The 25509-nt window shown below is 36.9% G+C and overlaps 1 protein-coding gene across 11 annotated transcripts in view; it reads right to left on the bottom strand.

Moving 5' to 3' along the window:
- akap9.S (A-kinase anchoring protein 9 S homeolog) overlaps nucleotides 1-25509 on the bottom strand; it is a 109681-nt gene that overhangs the window by 27741 nt on the left and 56431 nt on the right. For 9 of the 11 annotated variants that reach the window (XM_018269157.2, XM_018269160.2, XM_018269158.2 and 6 more), the window contains 9 exons: nucleotides 13517-13679; nucleotides 6632-6844; nucleotides 4384-4422; nucleotides 2276-2508; nucleotides 1801-1920; nucleotides 1285-1461; nucleotides 872-976; nucleotides 579-731; nucleotides 152-316 (listed from right to left, as the gene is read on the bottom strand). In XM_018269157.2, coding sequence (XP_018124646.1) covers nucleotides 152-316; nucleotides 579-731; nucleotides 872-976; nucleotides 1285-1461; nucleotides 1801-1920; nucleotides 2276-2508; nucleotides 4384-4422; nucleotides 6632-6844; nucleotides 13517-13679 — 1368 coding nt within the window. The remainder of the gene's footprint in view (nucleotides 1-151; nucleotides 317-578; nucleotides 732-871; nucleotides 977-1284; nucleotides 1462-1800; nucleotides 1921-2275; nucleotides 2509-4383; nucleotides 4423-6631; nucleotides 6845-13516; nucleotides 13680-25509) is intronic. The other 2 variants (XM_018269163.2, XM_018269170.2) reach the window with 1 other exon arrangement.

Genomic DNA, 25509 nt, shown 5'->3' with positions numbered 1-25509 from the left:
GAGCATTAAACAGCCTCCAAAATATATATATATATATATATATATATATATATATATATATATATATATATATATATATATATATATATACATACACACACTCCATAGAAAATGCATGCAAACACATATGAAAAGTAAAATGCAAATTTACTTTGTTATCTGTTGCGGTCTCAAGTTGTGCTTGTAGTCTTCTGACTTGCACATTCAGTTGATCAATTTCCTGCTCTTTCAAAAGTAGAATCTCTTCAAACTCTTCTGGTTTCATAAGGTGGGTCTTTATAGGAGAGCCTTTATTTTCCTGCACTACATTTTCATCCTACAAACAAAATAATGAGCATTTTGCAGTAAATCACAAAATTGTAATTAACCCCCATTCAGATTTATATCATGTTGAAGTACAGATAAAAACCCAATAAAGGGCTTTAGCCACTATAGCCCAAATTATTTTCTGAAATTATTAGATTTAACAACTAATCAATAATTCTTGACATCTCAGTAGAAATTTGTCCTATTTATGCAGCACATCAGCCATTATAAAAAGCACATAGGTGGATGCTGCTGTTCTCCTGTCTATTTACCTTGAGCACTTTATTTTCCTCTTCCAGCTCCAGTAATCGAGTAGAAGATTCTTTTCCCTGAATTTCTAGCTGCATATTGAGCTGCTGTACTTCTTCATTCTTGTTCTCTAGTTCTTCCCGGAACTGTTCCAGTTGTTCTTCTAGGTTTGTGATCTGTGATACAAGCACATGGAAAGTTACATGTAAGTATACAATAACAAAATTGCATGCAGGAAGAAAGGATTCAGACATTTATAATAAACTGATAATAAATTGGCCCTATGTTTTCTATAATGGAAAGAAGGAATACTCACCTCCTTTTCTTTTCGATCTATTGCGTCACGTTCTACTTGGAGCTGTGCTTCCAGAGGCATATCCCCTTTGGAACTAATGACAATAGACTGCCTTCTGAGCTCCACCTTCAAGAAAATGCACATTTTCAGCAATTAACTATTCATCTCTTATCCATCCATAAATCAGTACACCTATGTGTTACCAATCTAGTATCTGGGGGGGGGGTAATTCTATTCTCTCCTCTCCTTGCCTAAAAACACACAAACATTACAGAAATTTTGAAATGTGCTGTGCCTGAGTTTTTCTTGTCTATTTTGTTATAGTTGGTTCCTAGTTAAACAGGGAACTAAGGTCCACAGACACAACAATAGCATGGAGGCTTCTTTTTACTTTTGTGTGTATGTAATAAAAGGATACAAGTAAATGAACTCACCTTCTTAATAGTATCATCATTGATGAGCAAGGCCTGCTCTAATTCCCTGATCCGACACCCCATCTTCTCAATCTCTTCATTCCTTTCCTGAATATCCCGCTGGAGCTGTTCTTTGCAGAGCAGAAGTTCATTGCATTTGTCTGTTTTTTCCTTTAGGTTAGATTCCAATTTTTCAAGCTTGAAAAAAAAGAAAAAAAAAACAACTAAAAACTTCCCTTTGGTATACTTATTTAAAATTGCATATAGTATTAGACTCTGAAAGTGTTCAGTTAATCTGTTCATATTCCAGCTGCTTCTATCGTGAAACTGATGATCAATGAAAAAAAGCTTTAATAAAATCATTATTATACCTCAGAGGAAACCACCTTCAATCTGCAGCAATAATGACAAACAAGAAACCCAGGAATACAACTGACCTAATGTAGCATAAGATATTATGAAAACATTAAAGCAAAACCAAGTTTGCATGTAGATCTCTTTATTTTATACATAATTTGTAAATGATTTCCTCTTTACCGCATTGCTTTGATGATCTGTAACAGGCTGGTGCCTTTGTGGCATTTTAAGTTGCTGCTCAAGTTTCAGGATTTCCTGCTGAAAAACATCTCTTTCATGCTCTCGATCCACTGCTTGCTCCTGGAAGAGAAAATTCATAACAGTACTGTAAGAGAGGCAGGAACTGGAAGCAACTTGTGCTGGTAATATCATCTTCCTCAAGCTGTTAGGACTTGTCAGATTTGCAAAAGTTTACGTAGTGTAAAAGGCATCACCATGCCACAGTTAAGCATTTGAGTGGCCAACAAAGACTAGCAGATGGGAAGAAATGATCTAAAAGGAAGTAGAAGCATGGAAAATGAATATATATTTACAACAAAAATAAAGCTGCCCATTGTACACTGCACTACTTTCTTAAACGACCCCTATAGTTGTTAAATGTAACCCTTTTTAACAAATATGCTCTATTGATATGGTTTCTTCCCTTATAACTTACATCTAAAAATTTACGTGTTTTTTCAAGCTGCTTTTCCAAGGACAGATTCTTTTGGTGGATGTCTTCTAGATCGGAATTCTTTTCTTGCTCTATTTCCATGTTCCGACTCATCTGCTCCTCCAGTTCTGTTTCCAGCACTTTGACCTGTTTGTAAAGGTCCCCAGAGTCTTTTTCTGCCTGACGCTGCACCTCTATCTTCTCGTTTAGCAGTCTCTCAGACTCCTCCATCAGCTCTGTTCATAGAAAAGATCCCCAGAAACATGTCAGCTGGATTTCTTTAGTGTTGCCTTTCCAAACCATCATAGAGGCACCAGTGGAAAGTTCTCATCGGGTTAAGAGAATATATTAGATTTGACTGATATATCAGAACTTGTGAATTGCAGGAAATGTCTCTGTGATACGGTTTAAACAGAGACTTTTAGGCATTGTTCTGGTTTGCATGATAAGGCACTAATGTCATCATTAGTTTCTAAAGCACCAATATACAGCAATCGTGCAGCACAGCACAATAGGAAAAGATATACAGGCCTGAAAAACTACAACTAATTGTAAAGAGAAAGATAAAATAAACTATGAAAAACATCTCATTCCAGAGGAGACAATTCACAAGGAAGGTGAACAGAATTATTTTCTGAGGGTCTAAGAATGCATTGCTCACAAGTAAACAGTGCAATTATTTAAGCTCACCCATTACTATGGCTGATATACTTCACAACAAGTTAAACTTGCTATATACTCTAAGATCTGCTAATTTGAAAAGGTCGCCAAACAAGCAGATCTTTTTCCCAATATGCCCATCTATGCTGGGCGATATTGGGCTAATTTGATCATCTGTCCCTAATGCCAAACGTCTGGATTATAACAGCGGGAATAAGAGCAGTAGGATCGAGGACAACATCTATGAGCTAAAGTGGCCCTTGATACAATTTAAAAATCAAAACTTCCCAATCGACATGTGAATGATTTTCAGACAGATATCAGTCGAGTGGGCTCATATCTGGGCAGAAAAGATGCCGGATCAGTATAAAGGCCCAAATTGGCAGCCAAATCTGTCTGGATATGGTCACATTTATTAAGATCACCCGGGGTCTATCAATAAGCTTCTATCCCTTATTCTACCACCTTTGCAAATTATGGTGCTTTGTAAAAGAACTTGAAGGACTTGCATCACCTTTTTATAAAACCACTCTGCTCTTAAAGCTGATTTAAATAAATGCTGTATTACTTCTGTAATACAGCATTTCATCTGCAGCACAAATCTGATTTTGGTGCAGTTCTATGGCAGAACTATGGGAAAATTTGTCCACTTCAATGTGAAGAAGTGGCTCTGTAACTATTGACCTTTTCATGTAATTGCAATAACTTTTCCATCAGCTGTATTACATATTCTGTTTTTTAATCCAATGTGATACAACCCCTTTAAATTCTTTCATCTGCTAGACACTCAATAAGGAATCTGTTTCTATTTCCCTGATATAAGAACACTGCAATTACGCATTGTCTGATATATGAATAAATCAAATCCAATATTTCTTCCTAGAAGATACACACCCAACCCAGTGTAGGTGTACAGTTTAAACACAGTTCAAGTTGTTTAGGATGTAAGAGAAACAGCAAACTAGTGCTGCTACAGGACAGGAGAACCTTCACAAACAGGGTTAATGTGAAAAAGCCACAAGAAAGTAAAATCACCCAAAACAGTGCAATTTTCTTATCTCGTATTAGAGATCCTGCCTCACACCATCATCTTATTGATTATTATATGAATGTATTAATCATGAATAAATCATGTCGAATTTATCTTTAGATCATTACTTTTCTCTATTCAGGAAGGGATAAGATGATGGTTATTGACACATATGGATGCATGTTAGAGACAATGAGTAGAAATGAAAAGGAAATCCCATTTTTTTTTGATTGCTTGGTAAAAGGGGATAAGCACCTCGAAAGAATATGATCAAAGTCAGAGGGAAAAAAGCAATGAAACATTAGAAAGTTAATATAAGTTAGTGCAATAAGCAAAAGCCCAAAAACCAATGATTAATACAATCTTCCCAATCTGTGATTAGGCACCTAATTACAATTGGCCATGCGGGATACAAACACACCTTCTGTGGGAGCTGCATCGACTGCAGCTTCTACAAAGCCTAGGAGAACAGAGAAAGAAAACAAATGCAGAGTATTTCACATGCCGTCTAGAGTTCTTCCGCAATATGACAATGCTGGAGAGGAAAGAGCAGCAGACATGAGGGTGAATTATGACAAGAAACACGATGGTTGGATAGTCAAGGAAAGAATATGATGATGCTCTTAGGTGTACTCAGTACTATAGGTCCATCGAAATCCATGGATATCCTTACCAACAGGATAAGGCAAATCCAAGGAGATCCTGATTTTTATTGGACTTACTACAATGATGATCTCACTTTTGCTGGGGGTTATATATACATCACTGCTTGTAAATTTGTTTTAATTTTCCCATAAAAATACCAAATTAAAGCAAATGGCAAATCAACTGGTTGAAATCCTTAATTTTTTTTTTTATCAGGCAACGTTTTCCTTTTAGGCAATGAATAAGAACATGCTCTTTTCAAAAGAGTTGCTCTAATGAGATATGAACAAAAATGGTAAGATGAAATTCCACGAGGCCTGTGTAAAATAAATACAAAAAAAGAAGCAAATTATATGGAAAGTAATATTAGTAACAATTAAATATTTAAATGGTTAACAGAGACCAGTACTAATTATTAGTATATTGGTTGCTGAGGACAGACAGATGAACAGACATAAGTATTTAGTGCTATATTCATATAAAATTGTGTCCCAGAGTTTCGAACCCCCGTCAGTTCTCTTACCAATTTCAGAAGTGGTGTGACGTCAAAACTTAAGATTTACATTATTATTATATAAGTTGAAATGCAAAATATGATCTATTAATTTCTGTGGTTGTATAAACCTCAACCTGCATAAAAATGTAATTGTCTAAATAGAACATAGAATAGAACACAGATGCTGTATATACAAAGGGGGAAGCAGCTAATCTCCTATATAGACAAGGGCAAGCTTCCACTAAGCTTGTTAAGTTTTGTGTCTCCTATGGGCACTTAATCATAGGCTCGGATGAAGTGCCCATTGGAGGCATTAAATGCATAAGACTATTAAGATATGGCCAAATAAGCAAAAATGTCATGTCTGCTTCTTTGGCGTAAATATGCATATGAACTTTACCAAAAAATACATCACCATGTGGTCTCATCACAAAAAACCCCAGTCCAAGGGTTGCCAAAATTGGAATACGCAAAAGAAGGAGATCCACAGTTAATAAGTGCAGTAGCAAGGTAGTAGTACAATATAAAGTATTTATTAGGACATGTATAGCCAAATGGGCACTTACTCATTAGGCTATACATGTCCTAATAATTACTTTTTATATTTTACTACTACCTTGCTACTGCACTTATTAGCTGTGGACCTCCTTCACTTATTTTGAGTATTCCTATAAAGATATGGCTGTTTGAGATAAGTAACAATAAACTCGATTTTTATACTACAAGACCTGCCATTGTCTCCTCTACATTTGCCTGCATAGTTCTCTAGATTGTTTTCTCCCCCTTGCTGATGGTCTGCGGCATGTGCATTCGGACCAAATGTTCTTAGCAGTAAGCTCATACCCTTCTCCGACATCCCACTGTTACAAATTCATATATGCTCTGCTCTAATTATGCCTAATTATATCACATAGTCAGGCACCTTGCACATTTTTTTAAAGGTGCTACCGTAATTCAGGGTATGGATCCTGTGGTACAGATGTGATTGATTATCACTTTTTCCCATCAGATCATTGTTCTTCAGGACCTGATTGCACCACTTACCGCAACCTGCTGTGTGTGTCAGTGTCCAACATTAATCCCTGTCCCCTAGCCCTTGTCAATTATCTTAAGCAGAGCAATATCAATCAAATGATGTATTCCTATAATTATTATAGCTTTAAAACCTGCACGTGATCCATAGTGACATCTTCTATTTACTCCAAGCTCTCTGAGAATACCATCAGTGAAATATCATTGCACTTTTTGGTACAAGACTAACTAGCATTAGGCAACTTTTAGAAATCTTTTGCCTGTGGGAGAAAATCAAAGTCTTTTCCAACACCATAAACTAGCAATCTTCCTTGTTCTATAACATATCTGTTTTTTAATCACTCTGTTTAAATGCTGGCTGTTGGGATTCGGTGGTGCCATCATAGGTTTTCATGGTACTGGGTGATGTAATAAAAAAGTAATTATCTAGAAACATGCAGTTACAAGATAAATACTCACAGGTATGACAAAAGACTGAAGTGAAAAGAATACATACGTTGCATAGCAGGTGCTGCCTCAGCCCGGAGTGCAATTTTCTGTCTGGAGAGAAGCTCCCTCTCCTCCAGTAGCTGCTGGCGCTCCTGTTCGAATTCCTGCAATCTGTTACCTGTACTCCGCAACTCCTGCTCCATATGCTGGACCAGCTCATTTTTTTCCTGAATTTGCTTCTCAAGAAAGACTCTCTCATCTGAGTATCCATCGAGGAGGCCTGCGGCATTAAAAAGACAAACTACAGTGGTAAAACACAGACAATGAGACAATGTTTTTATGTAAATATCAACTAGAACATGCAGTAGATATATGACATTACAGATTAAACTAACCTTACTTCATAGGAATTCTGACTGGTGTAGAAATACAACACTCAGCACTCACTCCTAAAGAGTAGCCTAATTTGACCTGTATTCCATATAGAAACCAAGTAGCAAAGGCTGTCAAAATACTAAACTGTGAGAATATACTGCATGAACTATCCCCCTCAATTGACAGTCTTAACATTTGCAGACTAATCCAGGATTCGGCCTTTATCAGCAGGATTCGGATTCGCCCGAATCCTTCTGCCTGTCCGAACCCGAATTTGAATATGCAAATTAGGGGCGGAAGGGAAATCACAAGACTTTTTGTCACAAACAAGGAATTAGAAAATGTTTCTGCTTTCCACCCCTAATTTGCATATGCGAATTTGGATTCAGTATTCGGCCAAATCTTCCCGAAGGATTCGACCGAATTCAAAATAGTGGATTCGGTGCATCCCTAAAATTAACAAATAAATGTGTGTGCATGGGGGGAGAGGAGAATGGGCGAATAGCACATAGGCTGGAGTATAAATGCTCAAAAAAAACTATAAACGTCTTCTCCCATTTGTTCTTTTTCTGTACCCAGTTATTCACAAGCAATTCCTGGCCAAGTCACAGAGGACCCAAAAATGGGGAGGGGCTAATCTTCACGAGCGCTTTTGTAGGATGGTGTCGGATCGACAAAAGGCATCTGACAAGTCGGATGTAGTCTCATGGGTCAAAATATAATGGGACTGATAGAAAAATCTGATGCATTAACTACATGTAAAATTTTCCATCCAACATGGATGTCTGATGTAAAGGCTGCATGCTGCATCTTCATCGGACAAGATAAAACCAGATGGAGTCGGAAAAAATGTTTTTTCTCATTGAAATACATTGACTGTCGGATGTAAACACGTGAAGAAATGACTATCCACCTTTATCTGATCCGACTTTACATTGTAGCTTAGGGGGTCAGATTTTGCAGCATCCTGCAAAATTTCATGCTGTTGCGTGGCATTGCTAGGTGTCGCAAGGAGATCAGATAAAATCTGACCCACAAAATCTGATGGAAAGCGCTGGTAGAGTTTTACCCTAAGGTGGTATATCAAGCAGACTGTATACAGTTGTATGAAATCCTGCATTCAGATTTATTTGAACTTTAAAGGAACTATACCCCCAAAATTAATACTTTAGCAACAGATAGTTTATATCAAATTAAGTGGCATATTAAAGAATTAAAGTGAATATTGCCCTTTTACATCTCTTGCCTTTAACCACCATTTCGTGATGGTCTCTGTGCTGCCTCAGAGATCACCTGACCAGAAATACTGCAGCTCTAACTGTAACAGGAACATGTGTGGGAGCAAAAGACAGAACTGTCTGTTAATTGGCTCATGTGACCTAACATGTATGATTTGTTTGTGTGCATCGTGAATCCTAGGATCCCAGAAGGAGGCCCTTATTTCTTAAAGGAGAACTAAACCCTAAAAATTAATATGGATAAAAATGCCATATTTTATATAGTGAATTCATTGCACCAGCCTAAAGTTTTAGCTTGTCAATAGCAGCAATGATCCAGGACTTCAGACTTGTCACCATCTTGGAAAGTGTCTCACATGCTCAGTGGGCTCTGAGCAGCTGTTTAGAAGCTAAACTTAGGGATTGTTGCAAATTATCAAGCAGAAAATTAGGTTTGTCTGTAATATAAGCGATTAATAAATTCTAATGCTTATTGCATTGGTTTCTGTACTGCCATGTAGTAATTATCTGTATTAATTACTACCGTAATCAGACTTATATTGTGACATTTATATTCTATATGTACTGTATATTGTTAGTGTGTCCCTAAGCTCAGTAAGTGACAGCAGCACAGAGCATGTGCAGTGAATCAGCAGAAAATAAGATGGGGAGCTACTGGGGCATCTTTGGAGACACAGATCTTTACTGCTAAAGGGCTGTGGTCGCCTTGGGCTGGTACAGAAGCCGAAAACATAATGTACAAAACAGAATTAGAATCCTAAATTGCATATGCAAATTAGGGGCAGGGAAGGTAATCGCATGAATTATTGTCACAAACCAAGGAAGTAAAAAATGTTTTCCCCTTCCCACCCCTAATTTGCATATGCAAATTAGGATTCTAATTCTGTTTGGTATTCGATCGAATCTTTCGAGAACGATTCAGGGGTTCGGCCGAATCCAAAATAATGGATTCGATGCAACCCTTATTGTAAGTGACCCCTAATATATTAGTAATATATGAAAAAATATATAACATTTGAATAATGAAAATTGCTTGAAAATTACTTTTAGCAGCACAAATATCTCCAATTTAAAAATTTCTGCAGAAGACCCACAGAATCCCAGAAACATTCATAATGTAATTTATTGTTCACTTACGAGATATATTTTATAGTTTACAGTAGAGAACTAAAACTTCCTATCCTAGCATAGTTGATTTTATGTAAGCTAAATCTTACATTTTAATTTTACCAAATTTACTCATAGCCTTTTATCCAATGTTAATTTCACTTCTCACTGGCACTCAAGAAGTTAAGGCAAAAAAAGAAAAAAAAGAATTTGCTTCAAAGAACAATTATTTATAAATTGACAGATGTTAGAGTATCTACATTTACATACAGGTGTTTCTCTTCCTCTTGGGAGCACGACACAGCATGCAAAATGCTGAACAAAAATGTCTGTTTAAAGTGGACAGTAGACAACTGTGAATCCAATAAAAATGGATATACGACCCATTGATATGCTACGTATGGTTTGGCAGAGCCCTATGGAAGACATAGTAATGTCACTTAGTAAGGAGGAAAGAGTGGATACTTCCGTTAAAGGCATATATATTTTCAACACAAAATTCGTGATACATCTGCATAATTTAATCCTGCCTGGGCAAGTCAATAATAAAATTTCCCTCCATGTACTGACACTGATTTATGCCATGTCCTAATACTATGTGCCTTTAGGATGATAAGTAATAAAAACATTTTTTTTTTTAGTTCATGCTAAGGAGACACAAGATTTTTTTCTTTTTTTTTAAATAATTGTAAAAATATATAGAAAAAGATAAGACTAAAAGGAACAGAAATTTAATTTAAAGGGGTTGTTTCGTTTTAGTATGGTGTAGGGAGTGATATTCTGAGACAATTTGCAGTTGGTTTTTCATTTGTGGTTGTTGAGTTATTTCGTTTTTTTTATTCAGCAGCTCTCATTTTGCAATTTCAGCAATCTAGTTGCTAGGGTCCAAATTATCCTAGCGATAATGCACTGATATGAATAAGAGACTGGAATATGAATAAGAGAGGCCTAAGTAGAAAAACGAGTAATAAAAAGCAGCAATAACAATACATTTGTAGCCTTACAGAGCATTTGATTTTTGGATGGTATCAGTGACCCCCATTTGAAATCTGATAAGAGTCAGAAGAAGAAAGCAAATAATTCAAAAACTTTATAAAATAAATAATGAAGGCCAATAGAAAAGTTGCTAAGAATTGGACAGTCTACAGAATAACAATAGTTAAATTAAAGATGAACTACCCCTTTAAAGTAGGCTTCCTTTGTAATTGAGAGGGGGGTTTAAGTCTTTTGCTTTAATACATTTGGTAGAAGTGGCTTTTTTTTTAATGGATTAAACGGGTCCAATGAGAATGGCATATAACTGAGGAAGCAGTGGATACCCCTTTAGAAAGTGCCCAGGTTTTACTATTAAGCTTATGTATAATTCATATGAAGCAAAACACCTTAAACTGGACAGAGCTAGTCCAATTGATATGGCTGTATAATGTGGTCCAGATGCATCTGATACAGGCCCTCAGCGACTGATGTGGAAATCCATATGTAAACCAAAGCAGGGTAAGCTCTATAAGTAAGTGCTCTTGGAGCATGAAATGCGTAAGGCTCTAATGGGGGAATGTAATAAAAATCGCTAACGGAAAAACTATTCGCAATGCGAAACGTTATGCCTTTGCGCGAACAAATTTTGCTTTGTGCGAATTTAATATAACTTTTGCTAGCCCGGAAACTGTTTAGCGACCACTTCCGACAGTGAAAGACCGTTTGCGAATTTTATAGTTTGCGCCAATGCGCAGTCAATGTAATAAAACTTCTTACTGAAAAAGTCGTTATGTTTGCTCCAAAAGATTACGACACCTTCAAGCACTTCTTATGAGTGCGCAATTAAAATTCGCAATGCGCAATTAAAATTCGCAATGCAATAACAGTTTAAGGAACAATATTACATTGCGAGATGTGGATTTTTAGTCTTATTGGTGCGAATTGTTTTGCTCTTTGCGACTTTTATTACATTCCCCTGTTAGGATGTTACATTAATTTTTTTAATATATTTTTTCCCATGTGGTTTTCCAAGCGCCTATATTACTTTGGTTTACATAAGGGAAGTTCTTAACTATACTGCCAAGAGAAGCTGCCAAATGGACTTTGTAAAGTATAACCACCCACATTAGGTTACATTTTGTTACCCACCTCTAACCCTGAGAAAGAGCATGCCACTTGTATTAACCACCAACCGACTGCTATCCCCACCTGAAGGTCTTCTTTCTGATCTTGGCAAGACATTTCTCATTACTTATTCTCCTTTTACATTGTAAAAAACAAAATACCTCGTATCAGTCTTTACCTGTTTTATCTGTCAATATTTGAATGTAATCTGTATGCTTGACGTACACACCCATATATTTTACAGGGCTGTAGAATATCTTGGTGTTTTATAAATATGTGTTATTAATAATTATACAATAATAATAATAGTTAGTCTTAGCCTTCTCTACCATTAACAGTCCTTAAAATGAAGTTTTTTCATTGCCTACATAAAGGCAGTTAAAAGAGCATCCGATATATGGTATGAGCTATCAGAAAACTATTGTAGCATGGCTTTATATTTTATAGAATACTGCAGGAACTCTTTAAGTCAATGTTTGTCTAGGAAAAAATCCAACTGGAACTGTTGACATTAAGTACCCGCCTACATAATAATTTCGATTTTAAATGGCTTTAGTGGGGGTTGTTTGCTTTCCTTTATTAAACTGGGCGACCAGGCAAATAATGAACTTCAGCCACATGAATATCAACTTTTACCTGGTTAGACAAAGTTACTTTCTAAAACCCTATCTAAGCTGATAAACAAGAACGTTCTTGGACATCCTGCTGGGTGATAAAGTCAGATCTAATGGCTAAATTATTAAAAATTGCCTATAAGCGATGCTCTTGTTCCCTTAAACACCTGCATGTTCCAATCACTAATCATTTGTTTATAACATCTAGAACAAAAGTTCAAATTCTGGAATTGCTCCAGGTTAGAACCTGTAAATCATTATCATAATTCCTCAATAATGAGCAAATAGGTAGGTAGGTAGGTAGGTAAAGCTCAGACAGCAAACATATTATATAGCAGTTTTATTTTTGTTTTAAGTTTGAGAAGTATATTCTGTACAACTTTTACAGACCTTTCTTATTCACAGTGCCAGCAACTATCATAGCAACTTTCTCAGTGGCATTAAAATTCCAAGAATGTGACAAGTGGATCCTATGGATCATATGGTATTGCCCTAGAAACAGTGAAGTGAACTAAGCAAGAATGAGTCTGCAGTTAGGTTAGGTTTCTCACTTTACATTACTGCCATGACTAACATTTAAGGAAATAGCTGTTCTGAAAAATTAACAGTGCTCTTTTTGTTTTACTTTGAAACAAGAAACAGAAAATTCAGGTATGGAATCAATCGTTCCACTGGTTCTTCTCGTACTGAATAGCTCCCAATGGGCTTTGACTCAGAGATATCACTTGAAGAAATCAGGAAGTCTATTTTACCCCTGGTACCGAAGGGTTGCCTTCTATTTGGTACCAAGCCTTGAAAGAACCAAATCTTTTCTCTGTTCCAAATGCAAAGTAGAGTGAAAAGTCCAACTTACAAGGCAGGTGTTTCACTTTACTGCACTCTCCCACACTGCATGAGATGCAGAAGAGAATGAAAAAGTAGAAGATCGTGATATGGAGCTCCTACAGAAGTAAAATGGGCCGATGCAGTTTTCAGCTACCATGAACACCAGCCCATGGTCTTAGTGAAATGATTATAATTACTAAGGGTGCCTAACATGTGACACCCACCAGTTATAAAACATTTACTTATACTTTAAATAGGAGCTGCATAGCATCTCAAGTCTGGCTGTGAATGGAGATCAAAGATTTGGGTACCTGTACCTTAAACGTTTTACTGTTATGAGAATATAACAACAACAATATAATGGCAACCATTTTTTTGCTTTATGGCCAAGTTTATAAGGGTCAGCACCACTAACCTACAAGCCAAATAGTTAATAAATGGCCTTTAACATTAACTAAGCTACTGACTTAAAAACACATAACTGAATTAACAATGAAAAAGAGAGGTAACCAAGAGGTCAGTAGGCAAATTTGTAAAAAAAAGAAATGTTCAAAGTATTTTAATACCATTTTAATAATGGTATCACTGGCAACAGTATCCTATGTTTCTGATGTCCACACACTGCTATAATTGTTAAGTTTTACTAAAAGGGAACTTGCACCTAAACTTTGGTTCACACACAAATAAACTCACCTTCTGCTTTGCCGAGTTCCTGTGCCAAGTGCTCTCTAGCTTTGGCCTCCTCATTGAGTCTTTCTTGAAGCTCCTCTTGGCATCGGAGCAAATTTGCAGTCTCCTCTTTCCTTTTAATGGATTCACGTACAAGCTCTGTCTGGGCAGCTTTGGCATGTTCAAGCTGTGCACAGAAAAGGTAAAGAATCCAAAACAACAAATAAATACACAAGAATCCACCTCTGATTAAACAGCATTTCATTTTACACTGTTGATTACTGATATGTCTTCTAACCTACTGACAAGCCTACTATATACTTTGAAAGCACCTAAATAAACAAGAATGAGCTTATGTCTTCACCAGAATGAGCTTATGTCTTCACCAGAAAGATAATGTCACATGCACTATTCTCACAGCTATGTTACTAAAGAGGAACTATTGTGAAAATGGACGGATGGATGGAAGATAAACGTAATTATTTCAGAAACATTACAGAATTTTTAATTGATTGTATTTAGAAAGTTTCAGTATGCTGAAGCTTATATTACATTTTCATTTTTGCGATAGTTCCCCTTTAATAACAACATTTTTAAGGTACCAACATTTTCTGCAGTGCTCTGCAATACAAGGGTGTATACATTAAAGATACAGTTTGCATACAAATACATGTAGATGTGCAGGGGTGCTTCTGATCACCTAGGAAGGGAGAAGAGGGCCTCATTGCACAGAGCCCAACAGTGCTGTCTCATAGCAAAAATGCCACTAGAGAAGTGGGGCTGTTAGCAGGTGACAGTTGCTTATCACTGATCACAAACAAATGGTAAAGTTGGCCATACACGAGCAAATAAAAGCTGCCGACAGACTGAGTGGGCAGCTTATTGGCCAGGTGTGGGGCCCTCCGACGGACTTCCCTGATTCCCTGATCAATCCATTCCATAGGTATTAACATATAAGAGCCAGCAGCTAAGGGATGTGATGCATGCAAATCATTTATGTTTACAATTAATTATTAAATGAAGAACCTTGTAGAGAAGCAATAGCCCTGTAAAGAACTGCAAAGCTTTGAATCTATTTCATCAATTTTCTGGCCCTATTTTATTGCATTCTTTTTTTTTTGGATGATCATCCCCAAAGTGATGTATTATTTGAATACGACTACAAGGGGGGGGGGGGTCTAATTTGCCAGTCCACACAGGGCAATAAAGTTCCAGGATTTTACCTCAGTTCCCAGGGCACTCTCAAATCATTAACCTAAAGGAATCCTGTGAACTGCTATTTTTAAGAAAATGTTTTTTTTAATTAAATTAGCATATATATAAAAGATAGTACATACCCCAACAATGGCCCACCTTACGCTTTTCGTACCCTCCAGTAATTAGTCATAGGTGGTCATGACTAAGTACTGGAGGATACGAAACCCGTAAGGTGGGCCTTTGTTGGGGTATGTACTATCCTTTATAAATATATATATATGCTAATTTAATAAAAATATTATTTACAAATAGCAGTTGACAGGATTCCTTTAGGTTCATGTATTATTTGAACACTGGGAAAGACTAGTCTCCAGCTCCTTTGTTGTATGTTTCTTTGCTGTATGTTTCACTGTTAACATAATAAGACAGGTGGTTCCTTTGCCTAATGTAAAATAAACAAAGCAAAGGCACATCCTTGTTTTTATAGCTCAAGTCCTGGCACAAATCTGGGAGTGTTTCTGTGTTTGCCAAATGGAATGTACTATTTGCTGATCTTTATACAGTGTACTTGCTAACTACATACAGCTATACAAATTGGGGTACAGTAACTGTACCAATATTTATAATGCAATTCTGGTTGCCAGAAACATATGGCTGAATTTACAAAAAAAGGAATTCTATATAAAGTGTATACACAGATACGAGTTTGTATGCATATAAGCGGAATGCCTTCTCTCAAGTCCACGAAACACAGGGATTGAATGTACTTTTCTGGCTGTGCCACCCCTATTGACAATGGTTTTACCTTCAGGTACCTAAATTTTCTACATCAGTAGATTATATGCCCTGTTTTTCATGGACTTTAGAAATGCAATATGACAGCTGCTATTTCAAAACAGAAACAGGTTAAAAAATCTCTTTTAACATACAATATGTCACACTCTCATTATTTACATCATGCTGGACCACTGCTAACGAGTTCAGATACACAAGACAGAATGCACCTATGGGTATGGGACCAGTTTTAAAAATGTATGGGACCTAGGGCGTTCCAGATAAGTGGTCTTTCTGTAATTTGGATCTCCAAACTTAAAGGGTAAAGCCACATTGTCGCCTGGCGACTAATTGCCTCGTCTTTGCGGCGACCAATCTCCCCAAACCCCTTCCATGACTCTGCGCCGGCTAAAATTATAAAACGCCGGCGCTAATCACATGCGGTGATTCGTTTTCCGAAGTCGCCCGAAGTAATCACATGCAGCGATTCATTTTCCGAAGTTGCCCGAATTGGAAACTTCGGGGACTTCGGAAAAGGAATCGCATGTGTGATTAAGGCCCGCGTTTTTTTTTTTTCATTTTAGCCGACGCATAGTCAGGGAAGGCGTTTGGGGAGATTGGTCGCCAGGCGACCAAATCTCCCCAAAACGCCCAGTGTGGCCTAACCCTAAAGGGGTTGTTCACCTTTAAATTAACTTTTAGTATGATGTAGACAGTGATATTCTGAGACAACTAGTTTTCATTTTTTATTATTTGTTTGGTTTTTGAGTTATTTAGTTTTTTATTCAGCAGCTCTACAGTTTGTCATTTCAGCTGTCTGGTTGCTAGGGTCCAAATTACCCTAGCAACCATGCATTGATTTGAATAAGTGACTGGCATATGATAGGAGAGGCCTGAAAGAACAGTAATAAAAAGCAGCAATAACAATAAATGTGTAGCCTTACAGATCATTTGTTTTTAGATGGGGTCAGTGACCCCCATTTGAAAGCTGAAAAGAGTAAAAAAAAAAAAAAAAAAAAAAAAAAAAGAAGGCAAATAATTTATAAACTATAAAAAAGAAAAAATGAAGGCCAATTGAAAAGTTGCTTAGAATTAGCCATTCTATAACATAATAAAAGTTAACTTGAAGGTGAACCACCCCTTTAAGTCTCCTAAGAAATAATTTAAATATGAAATAAACCCAATAGGATTGTTTTGCTTCCAGTAAGGATCAATTATACATTAGCAAGGATCAATGATTACAGAGAAAAATAGTTTTTAAGAGTGTGAATTAGTTCATTAAAATGGAGTCAAATGGAGACGGCTTTACTGTAATTCAGATCCCATACCTGTACACGTATTAAGTAATATTGTATAAAGCTAAACTAAATAGTAATCCATAATAAAGTGTATACTATAGATATGCTGCTTTAAAAGGATGATCTTGTAATCCTGCCCTTTTAAAACCAATAAACTATATAATCCGCATTCTTTAAGGTTGATTACTAATTAGTTCAGGCGTACATTGCTTGGCTGCATAAATAATCATGACAACAAACAGAATACATCAGAGCTGACTGGGAATCAGTCAAGCATTATGTGGGTTTTATAGGTGTTCACTTTCAAATAAAAATGGGGCTCAAGCTCTGAGCCGCAGGCAGAAGTTTCTTCTGTTTGATCTAACTGGAAAACCAGCCACACAAAGACATATTTAACCTGCCTTTTAAAAATGTTCCAACTTTGTAATTGCTTCTCACCCACAGTTAGACTCTGGTTTATGTCCCAGAATTCCTAGTGAGCCAAATTAAACAGTTCCTAGGAAATTACCGTGATTTTTCTAGTTCCCTACTACTAAATGTGCATCTTTATGCAGAGAGTCTATTTTATTCATAGCTTCCAACATTTTGGAAATAAAAAGAGGGACAAAAGAAAGTTGCCGTCCGTATCGTGCTGATTTTTTGGACCCTGCCCATTTTTATGGCCACACCTCCTAATTACCATGTTCCTTTTACAAAATTTGGCAGGTTATGAAAGTTCGAACATATTTCTGTGTTTTATTTTTTTTTGTTATTACAGGTTTGCTAATGAAGGTGAATTGCCCTTTAAGCTTTGAGTCTAACTTCTCCCAAGGGACCTGTTATCTTATATTGTTACAATTACTTGTTTGCTTATCTTGAAATTGTTACAAAAGTATCTTATCTGCAGCTGTGGCTGTTCTGGGCTTTCTGCCAAAAGCAAGTTAGAAACTTCGTTTCTTTTTCTGGCTGTTAAGTGCAGAGAAAAACGGGACTTTCCAGTACATACGAGGGACTGCAGGTTGAGCTGTCAAAAGAGGGACTGTCCCTCTAAAAATAGGACAGTTGGGAGGTATGTTTTATGCTGTTACCCTACATTCTATATGAACTACAAGCACTCTGCCTGAACAGTACATTCCTTTTTTTCTCCAATTGGATTTAATTATATACGCTAGAGATGAAAGTTACCATATTGGTTGCCTCTGCCAAGCATGTTCAATGCACTGAATAAACATGTGATGTTTGACTGCAAATTGCCTCAGAGCAATAAAGCAGTGAAAACATAAAGGAACAGAAAAGAGTAAAGGAAAAGAAAACGACGATGAAAAGTTTAAAGGGGAGTTTATATTTACATAAGATTAATTAATACTGGTCCTTTATATCAAGGAAAGGGCCCAGAAGCTGATTTGGCAGTTCAAGATCCAGTGCAAAATCTGATCTGAAGGAAAACAAAAAAACAATAACTAACCCAAAATATGGGGATTATAGGGGTCCAAAGAGCACAGGGACACATATTTACAAGAACAAATCAAGCTGGCTGAACAATTTTACATAAGAACTAGTTCAATTTGGCTTCACGTTATTTGAATGAATTCCCAACTGACTTTGATGCTTATTGGATGGTCAGATATTCAAGAACTGGACAATTTTACTTTGGTTTAAAATCTTTACACAAAGAAAACACAGATTTTAATAAATATAAATACAATTACCTGCCAGTAGTTGACAACTACTGAACAATAAGGCGGTTTATTTACTAAACTCTGGATGCAAAAATCACGAAAAATTCTTTTTTTTTTTATAAAATCAGACTTTTAAAAAATCACAAATTTTTTGGAATTTATTAAACCCTGAGGATGGAAAAGTCAGAATCTGAAAATCCGGGATCTCATACCTGTCGAGGTTGCATATAAGTCAATGGGAGAAGTCCCAATGATTTTTTGATGTGCGCTGGGTTTCATGCAATACCCTGAAGTATTCATAGTTCTCGGGTGAAAATTCCAAAAAAAAAATAGTGAAATCGTGAAAATCGGATGAAAAAAAACTTCAGAAAATCTGATTTTTTTTTCCCGCAAATTTTCTGGAAAATGTAATAATAAATTAATGTAAAAAACCTGAGCGGATTTGATTGGAGTTTGTAGCATAAAATATTGAGATCAATTCGAACTTTGATAAATAACCCCCTAAATGTTTTCACAGAGGGGATATCTGTCGATTTTCTACAGATTTTTTCCGAAGCATGGTAAAGATCCATAGACAGAACACATCTATTTAGAGTACATTAACCATGCAGTTTCTTTTCCAGAATCCATGAATACCAACGACTTGATGGATGATGTATTAACTCCTATTTCCAAAAGAGCAAGTTTACAATGTATGGCATGTGACATTGCTTTCTACTGTCTGTATGTATTCAGATAACATGATATTTTTTTTTTGTTTACAAATATATAATAAAGACGACCACAAAGAGGCCTATGTTCAGCAATATGCTCATTGAGTCATTGAGAGACCTGACCACACACTTGGGTACTGACATTCCAACCAATAAAGTGACTTTTTCTTAACCATGGGTTCACAGATGTTGTAAGACTACAACTCTCGTCATCCTTCAATATTTACAGCTTTAATCATCCTGGGATTTGTAGTCTAGCAATATCTGGCACTCCTTGGTTAATATAAGGAGAACTCAAATTAGTGAGTGCTGTACTATTTGCCACTTACAAGTCTAGCAATGACCTACCAAATGTGCTACAATGAAGCAAAGTCATACTTAAGAAGAAAATGATTGCTTTTACTCATCACAAACTACTATGCAAGTGGTAATGGCCACAGACTATAACTACTGTAGATGGTCCATAAAAAGGGTTTAAGCAGACAGATGATTGATAGATTATATTAGAAATACAGTGGTAAAAACCATTATGAGCTTGAAATTATAGATATACAAGCACACAGCTCTTAGGAGAGACACATTCTCAACTCCCCTGATGAATTAGGTATATCATAGAGACAATTATTTAGCTATTTAGCTTCATACACATATAACTTTGTGCCTGCATTGTTTTTGTTGTCATTCACATTAGAAGAGATGCCCTTGGGTGCTGGGTTTGGCATTTCGTTATTTGGATTGCAGTAGTTGGCCAACAAATAAACAGTGTATTTATAAGAGGAATATTAAATAATGAATTTAGGGCTCTTGAAGACAAGTGTGTTTCTTCCTGGACTTTCTTTACTTAGAATCTAAAAGTTAACTTGATAAAAATTATACTTTGCATCTAAATATAAAATAAAATACAAGTATTGGACCTGTTACTTAGAATGCTTGGGGTTTTCTGGATAACGTATGTTTCCGTAAATTCTCTTAAAGGGGAAATCAACCCTTTAGCAAAAAAACCCGTACCCCCACCCCACGTAGACCCCCCTCTCTCCTCACCCCCAGCCTAAATACCCCCCCTCCCCAGGGAAATTACCCTACTCGACGCAGATTCAGGCAGCAGAGTTCACCACAGCCATCTTCCAGGTCTTCGTGTCTTCTTCTGGGCATTTCCCCAGTTAGGCTGGGGGGAGGGGGGTCTACGTGGGGTGTAGGGTTTTTTATTTGTTAAAGGGTTGAATTCTCCTTTAAGGCTACTAAAAAATCATTTAAACATTAAACCCAATAGGACTGTTTTACCTCTAATAAGGGTATATCTGAATTTGCATCAAGTCCAAGGTACGGTTTTAGTATTACAGAGTAAAATAAAATTTGAAAAAAATCTGAAATATTTGGCCTTTCCATAATACAGATAACCGGTTTCTGGATAACTGGTCCCATACCCGTACAAAGCATGAAAAGAAACCGGTAAGGCTTGGCGAAACAGCACAAAATAGGTTCTGCTGCCCTTGTGATTTATACCTCATGGGTGGCAAAAATGCTTCAAAATACCCTTTAACAGACTATCACAGAATTCTTATTGACCCTGCTGGTGCAATAATAGCAAGTTACCATGATAGTCTATGCAGGGGTATTTTCAAGCACTAGCATTTTTCTAACCTGAAAACACGGAGCAGAGCTTTTACAGGCCAAATAGAAGCTGGCAACTTACAGTGGAACTTTCTTGAGTTTCCCATACAACTCACTGGGTGGTGGCATAGTATGATCCTGGGCACTTTTTGCCATCTTATAACCTGGTTCATATAAAGAGCCAGAAATCCAGTCCCTGTGCCAATATCGTAGAATCTCAAAAACGTACATATATTTTAACTTTACACTGTATGAGGACAGAGCGCAGATTTAGTTATTCCTGAGATTCTAGTAGATAAAGATTAAATCTGGTACGATCTATAATACCTGTATATCATATATAAAATAGTGCTTTTTTGTTTGTTTTTAAACAAACCCAAATTCAAAAGCCCCATGCTGTGACTGAGATTTCTACTAGACTTCATATAAATAAAGTTCTGAATATACTATAACTAGGTTGCAATTCTAGACAGACATTCGCTATTGCATTTAGCAAATTCTTTCATGCTACAGCTACCATAATAATTCTTCCATGACTTTCACAGTTCATTGGTCGCATGGTACTAGTGTCTAACTTTTCCTTTATGCGACAGACCGCACTGGAAGGGTAAAAAGATAAAAGCTCACACAGTATTGTCTTTGCCTTCTATACGAGTAGGATAGGATGTTTAGAAACCTTGCAATGAGAACAAAAGTAGGAATATTTTTGTACATTATTGTCCAAATATGTTAAGAAATAGGCTCAAAATATCTGTGAACACATATGCATTACATTTAATTAAATTAGTATAGGGAGCTGAACTATGTCTTTACAGCTGTTGGTAAACTACAACTCAATACCTGGTGTTGTGCTCTGATTAAAGCTAGAAGGCTACAGGCCATTCCTTGCACATGAATTTGCTTTTTTAATTTAATAAAAATTTTGTTTTTGCTTTAACAGAAGGCAGCAACATAAATTAATGTTTAATTTGATCACATACTGATATGTTATCCTCTAGTGATCTGGCACAATATACTATTTACCAGTTAGCAATGAAGTCATCAGATGTCAATGAACTATGCATTTTTGTTCCAGGCAAAGCAGATCTGCTGCAATAGTCAACAATGCCAACACTCTACTGATAACTCCAAACGCAAAATAATTTTCCATAGGCTTATTCTATAGGTGGTGTTAAAGTGCCAGTGATAGATTAAAGCGTTAAGTAAAATGTATTTATGGATAAGGTTATACTTACAGAATATGGAGGTGTTGGCAAAGATATTTTGGAAACTACTTTTAATAAGTGCCCATTTTTTTTGTGGTTGATATGTGCAATGGTAGTGTTCACCACTATGGCATTTTTATCATTCAGACTCCAAGCAAACGGATAAGGGTCTGGCAAAGGGATAACCGATTCTACTTCGTAGGTATCGTCCTCGTAACCAGTAGGCCACAAGTCGCTCAGTACTTCTGAAGACCATAAGGACTTGTGTGAATCCATTTGATTCGTTTTTGATCCGTGTCGGATTATGGGATATCAACCAAGGTATAAAAGTTGATTTTTCCTCGGTGGAACCCAGGTTTGGTATGACATTGCCTATCAAAGTGTAACATAGTGCACAGAGACAATCCTGAGTCCAAGGTAAACATTTCACAAACAGGAATTCATTCTTTGAACGATCAAAAAATCCTCAAGTGTTTTGGAAGCCTCTGCTTTTCCCAAAGAGTTCCACCAAGTACAGAATCGGCATGATGCAGAATAGGCGTTGGTAAAATGATCGCAGAGCAGCGAAGTTGCACCTGTAGCTAATTCTGCAACGTCAAAGCAGGTAGTGTCTCCTGTCAGCGAGACTGCATCTCCATAGCAGCGAGGAAGCATGAGACATCCACTGGCAACGTGTTAACTCTCCTCACGCACCAGATGAACTTTGCAGTGTAAGAAAAGCACGAGCGTTCTCAACAAACACATCACCTCCAACTAAGCCTAGTGTTTCTCTCCCTGCCTGAGAAAGAGGCACTGACAGAAGGCGTGGTCTAATACCTTCAGGCAGGTAGACTTTAACTTATTAGAGACGGGGGGAGGCATACAAATAACTGCTCTGCAATGCACAACAAAGCCCTGGAGCACTAAAGGTGTTTAAGGCACACGCCCACTATTATAGCAATTTGGCACATCTTAAAATACACGTCACAGGTTGGAGAAAGGGAATGAGATTTAAGTAGCTGACAGATTTATATCACTAGCTAAGATATTTATGTAGACAAAATTAAAGGTAAAACGAGACGGGCAGGTTGTCACCAGCTTAGCGTGAATTCAGAACTGTGTGATCATATGATAATCCAAACTACTTTTAGCCATAATAACAATAATTGCACTGGCACTTAGTATAGACATATTGTAATCAAGAATACTTATGATACAATTACATCAAAACTGCATTTAATTCTAAAACTGAAATACCTGTATAGTAGTGATGTGCAGGTCGAAAAATTCTCCCAATCCGCATCCGGCCTGCTATTGCCCCATTTATAGACCCACGCCTGCCCCGCAGTGACGTCACAAAAGGGGCAGGGCGGGGGCAGACTTGAGTCTCTAAATTTAAGTGAGAACAGCTCGACCCGGGCCCGGGCGCGACCCGAAGATTTGGTGCCTGCGGGTTTTGGCCTGGCTCGCACATCACTACTGTATAGCTTCTTTAAAAAATGAAGTTGAAGCTAATTGCAACATTAAGGAGCAGATTTTTTAAGGTTTGAATTGGAAATTCGAATTTTCGAGTTGGATTTTTGGTCAAAACTCACAAGTTGGGAATAATCCAAACTCGAATTGGAATTTGACTATTCGCCACCTAAAACCTGCCGAGTTCATGTAGAAGTCAATGGCAGAGGTCCAGTGACCCATTTGAAGATGTTAATAGCCTTCCAGACATTCGATCTAAGTCAAATTAGTTTTAATTCAATTTGAGTTTTCAGGTCATATTATTCGTTCGACTTTTAGATATTTGAGGTTTTTTTTAAATAAGATACTATTCGATTTTCGAGGCCATTCAACTTCATTCGAAGTAAAAAAAAAAAACCTCTACCATTCGACCTTTGATAAATCAGCCCCTAAATCTGCAAATGTGACAGTGAGATTATTAGACACAGGATGTTACTCTTTCAATTACAGAGTTGGAACATTTTTTAAAAATAGTTTAAATATAAACCCAATAGCTTCATTAGTATACAGCCATTACAACAGGCTGAGCAGTTGGAAAACGTAATATTTAACTCTGGAAACCCCACGGACCATTAGTGTTTCCATACTTATTGTTTTAACTCTTGGCCTGCTATAGAGGTGCACAACCATTTCAATAATTTCGCAACATTCAGGGTTTTGTGATTTTCCTGATAAAGAAGAGGCAGGCAAACAAATTACCTAGCCAATCATTAACTTGCATGACGAAGATTAAAGAAACAGTAACCAAAAAAAATGTAAGTATTTTAAAGGAATGACAATATATATTTATAGTGTTGTCCTGCACTGGTACATTCAGTGTGTTTGCTTCAGGAACTCCAATAGTTTATATAAACAAGCTGCTGTGTAGTCATGGGGGCAGCCATTCAAAGCTGAAAAAGGAGAAAAGGCACAGGATACACAGCAGATAACGGATAAGCTCTGTGGTATACAATGGGATTCTTCAGAACTTATCTGTAATCTACTGTGTATCCTGTGTTTGAATGGCTGCCCCCATGGCTACACAACAGCGTGTTTATATAAACTATAATAGAGTTTCTGAAGCAAACACACCAGTTGTACCAATGCAGGGAAACGCTACATTATATTTTTATTCCTTTAAAACACTTTCATTTTTTTTTTGGTATTCTAAAACTAAGTAATGTTGAGGTAAATTTTACCCAAGTGTGCTGTATGCATCCAGCAGTATTATAATAAAATACTTTTTTTGGAGTTGTAAAAATACATGATTTTATTGTCTGCATGAAAAATGTGGGCGGGGGGAGGTTTAGAAGCAAAGTCATCAAACAAAAGTAACCTATATTTGAAAGCATTAGGGGTGATTTAAAATGCACCATGCAGTGTGCAAGGTCTAAAATAAAGGCCACTATCAAACAGAAGCAGAGCTCCCCCTCTCAGGGCTGTTTTGGAAAGGGTTCAGGTATGGGACTTGTTATCCCGAATGCTCGGGACCTGGGGTTTTCCAGATAATGGATCTTTCCGTAATTTGGGTCTTCATGCCTTGAGTCTACTAGAAATCCATTTAAACATTAAATAAACCTAATAGGCTGGTTTTGCTTCCAATAAGGATTAATTGTATCTTAGTTGGCATCAAGTACAAGCTACTGTTTTATTATTACAGAGAAAAAGGAAATAATTTTAAAAAATTTGGATTATTTGGATAAAATGGAGTCTATGGGAGACAGCCATTCCGTAATTCGGTGCTTTCTGGATATCGGGTTTCTGGATAAGGGATCCTATACCTGTACTGCCCTAGTGATCAGGTCCTTTGCATACCGATTAGCATACTTCCTAAAATTTTGAAAATAAAAAGAGGGATCAAAAAAGCTGCTTCGCATAGCGTGCCAAAGTTTTTTGACTGGCGCCCGTTTCTGTGGCCACAACAAAATTTGGCAAGTATGAACATATGTTAATGAAGGTGAATTGCCCTTTAAGCTGTGAGTCTACCATTTCCCAAGGGACCTCCTTGTCTAAATTGTTCCAATTACTTATTTGCTTATCTCAAATTTGTTACAAAAGTGCAGCTGCACCTGGTGGCTGTTCTGGGCTCTC

The sequence above is a fragment of the Xenopus laevis genome, chromosome 6S (assembly GCF_017654675.1).
Source record: "Xenopus laevis strain J_2021 chromosome 6S, Xenopus_laevis_v10.1, whole genome shotgun sequence".
Taxonomy (NCBI): Eukaryota; Metazoa; Chordata; class Amphibia; order Anura; family Pipidae; genus Xenopus; species Xenopus laevis.
The sequence above is the reverse complement of the archived record's forward strand: the minus strand, read 5'-3'. Positions and strand labels throughout refer to the sequence as shown.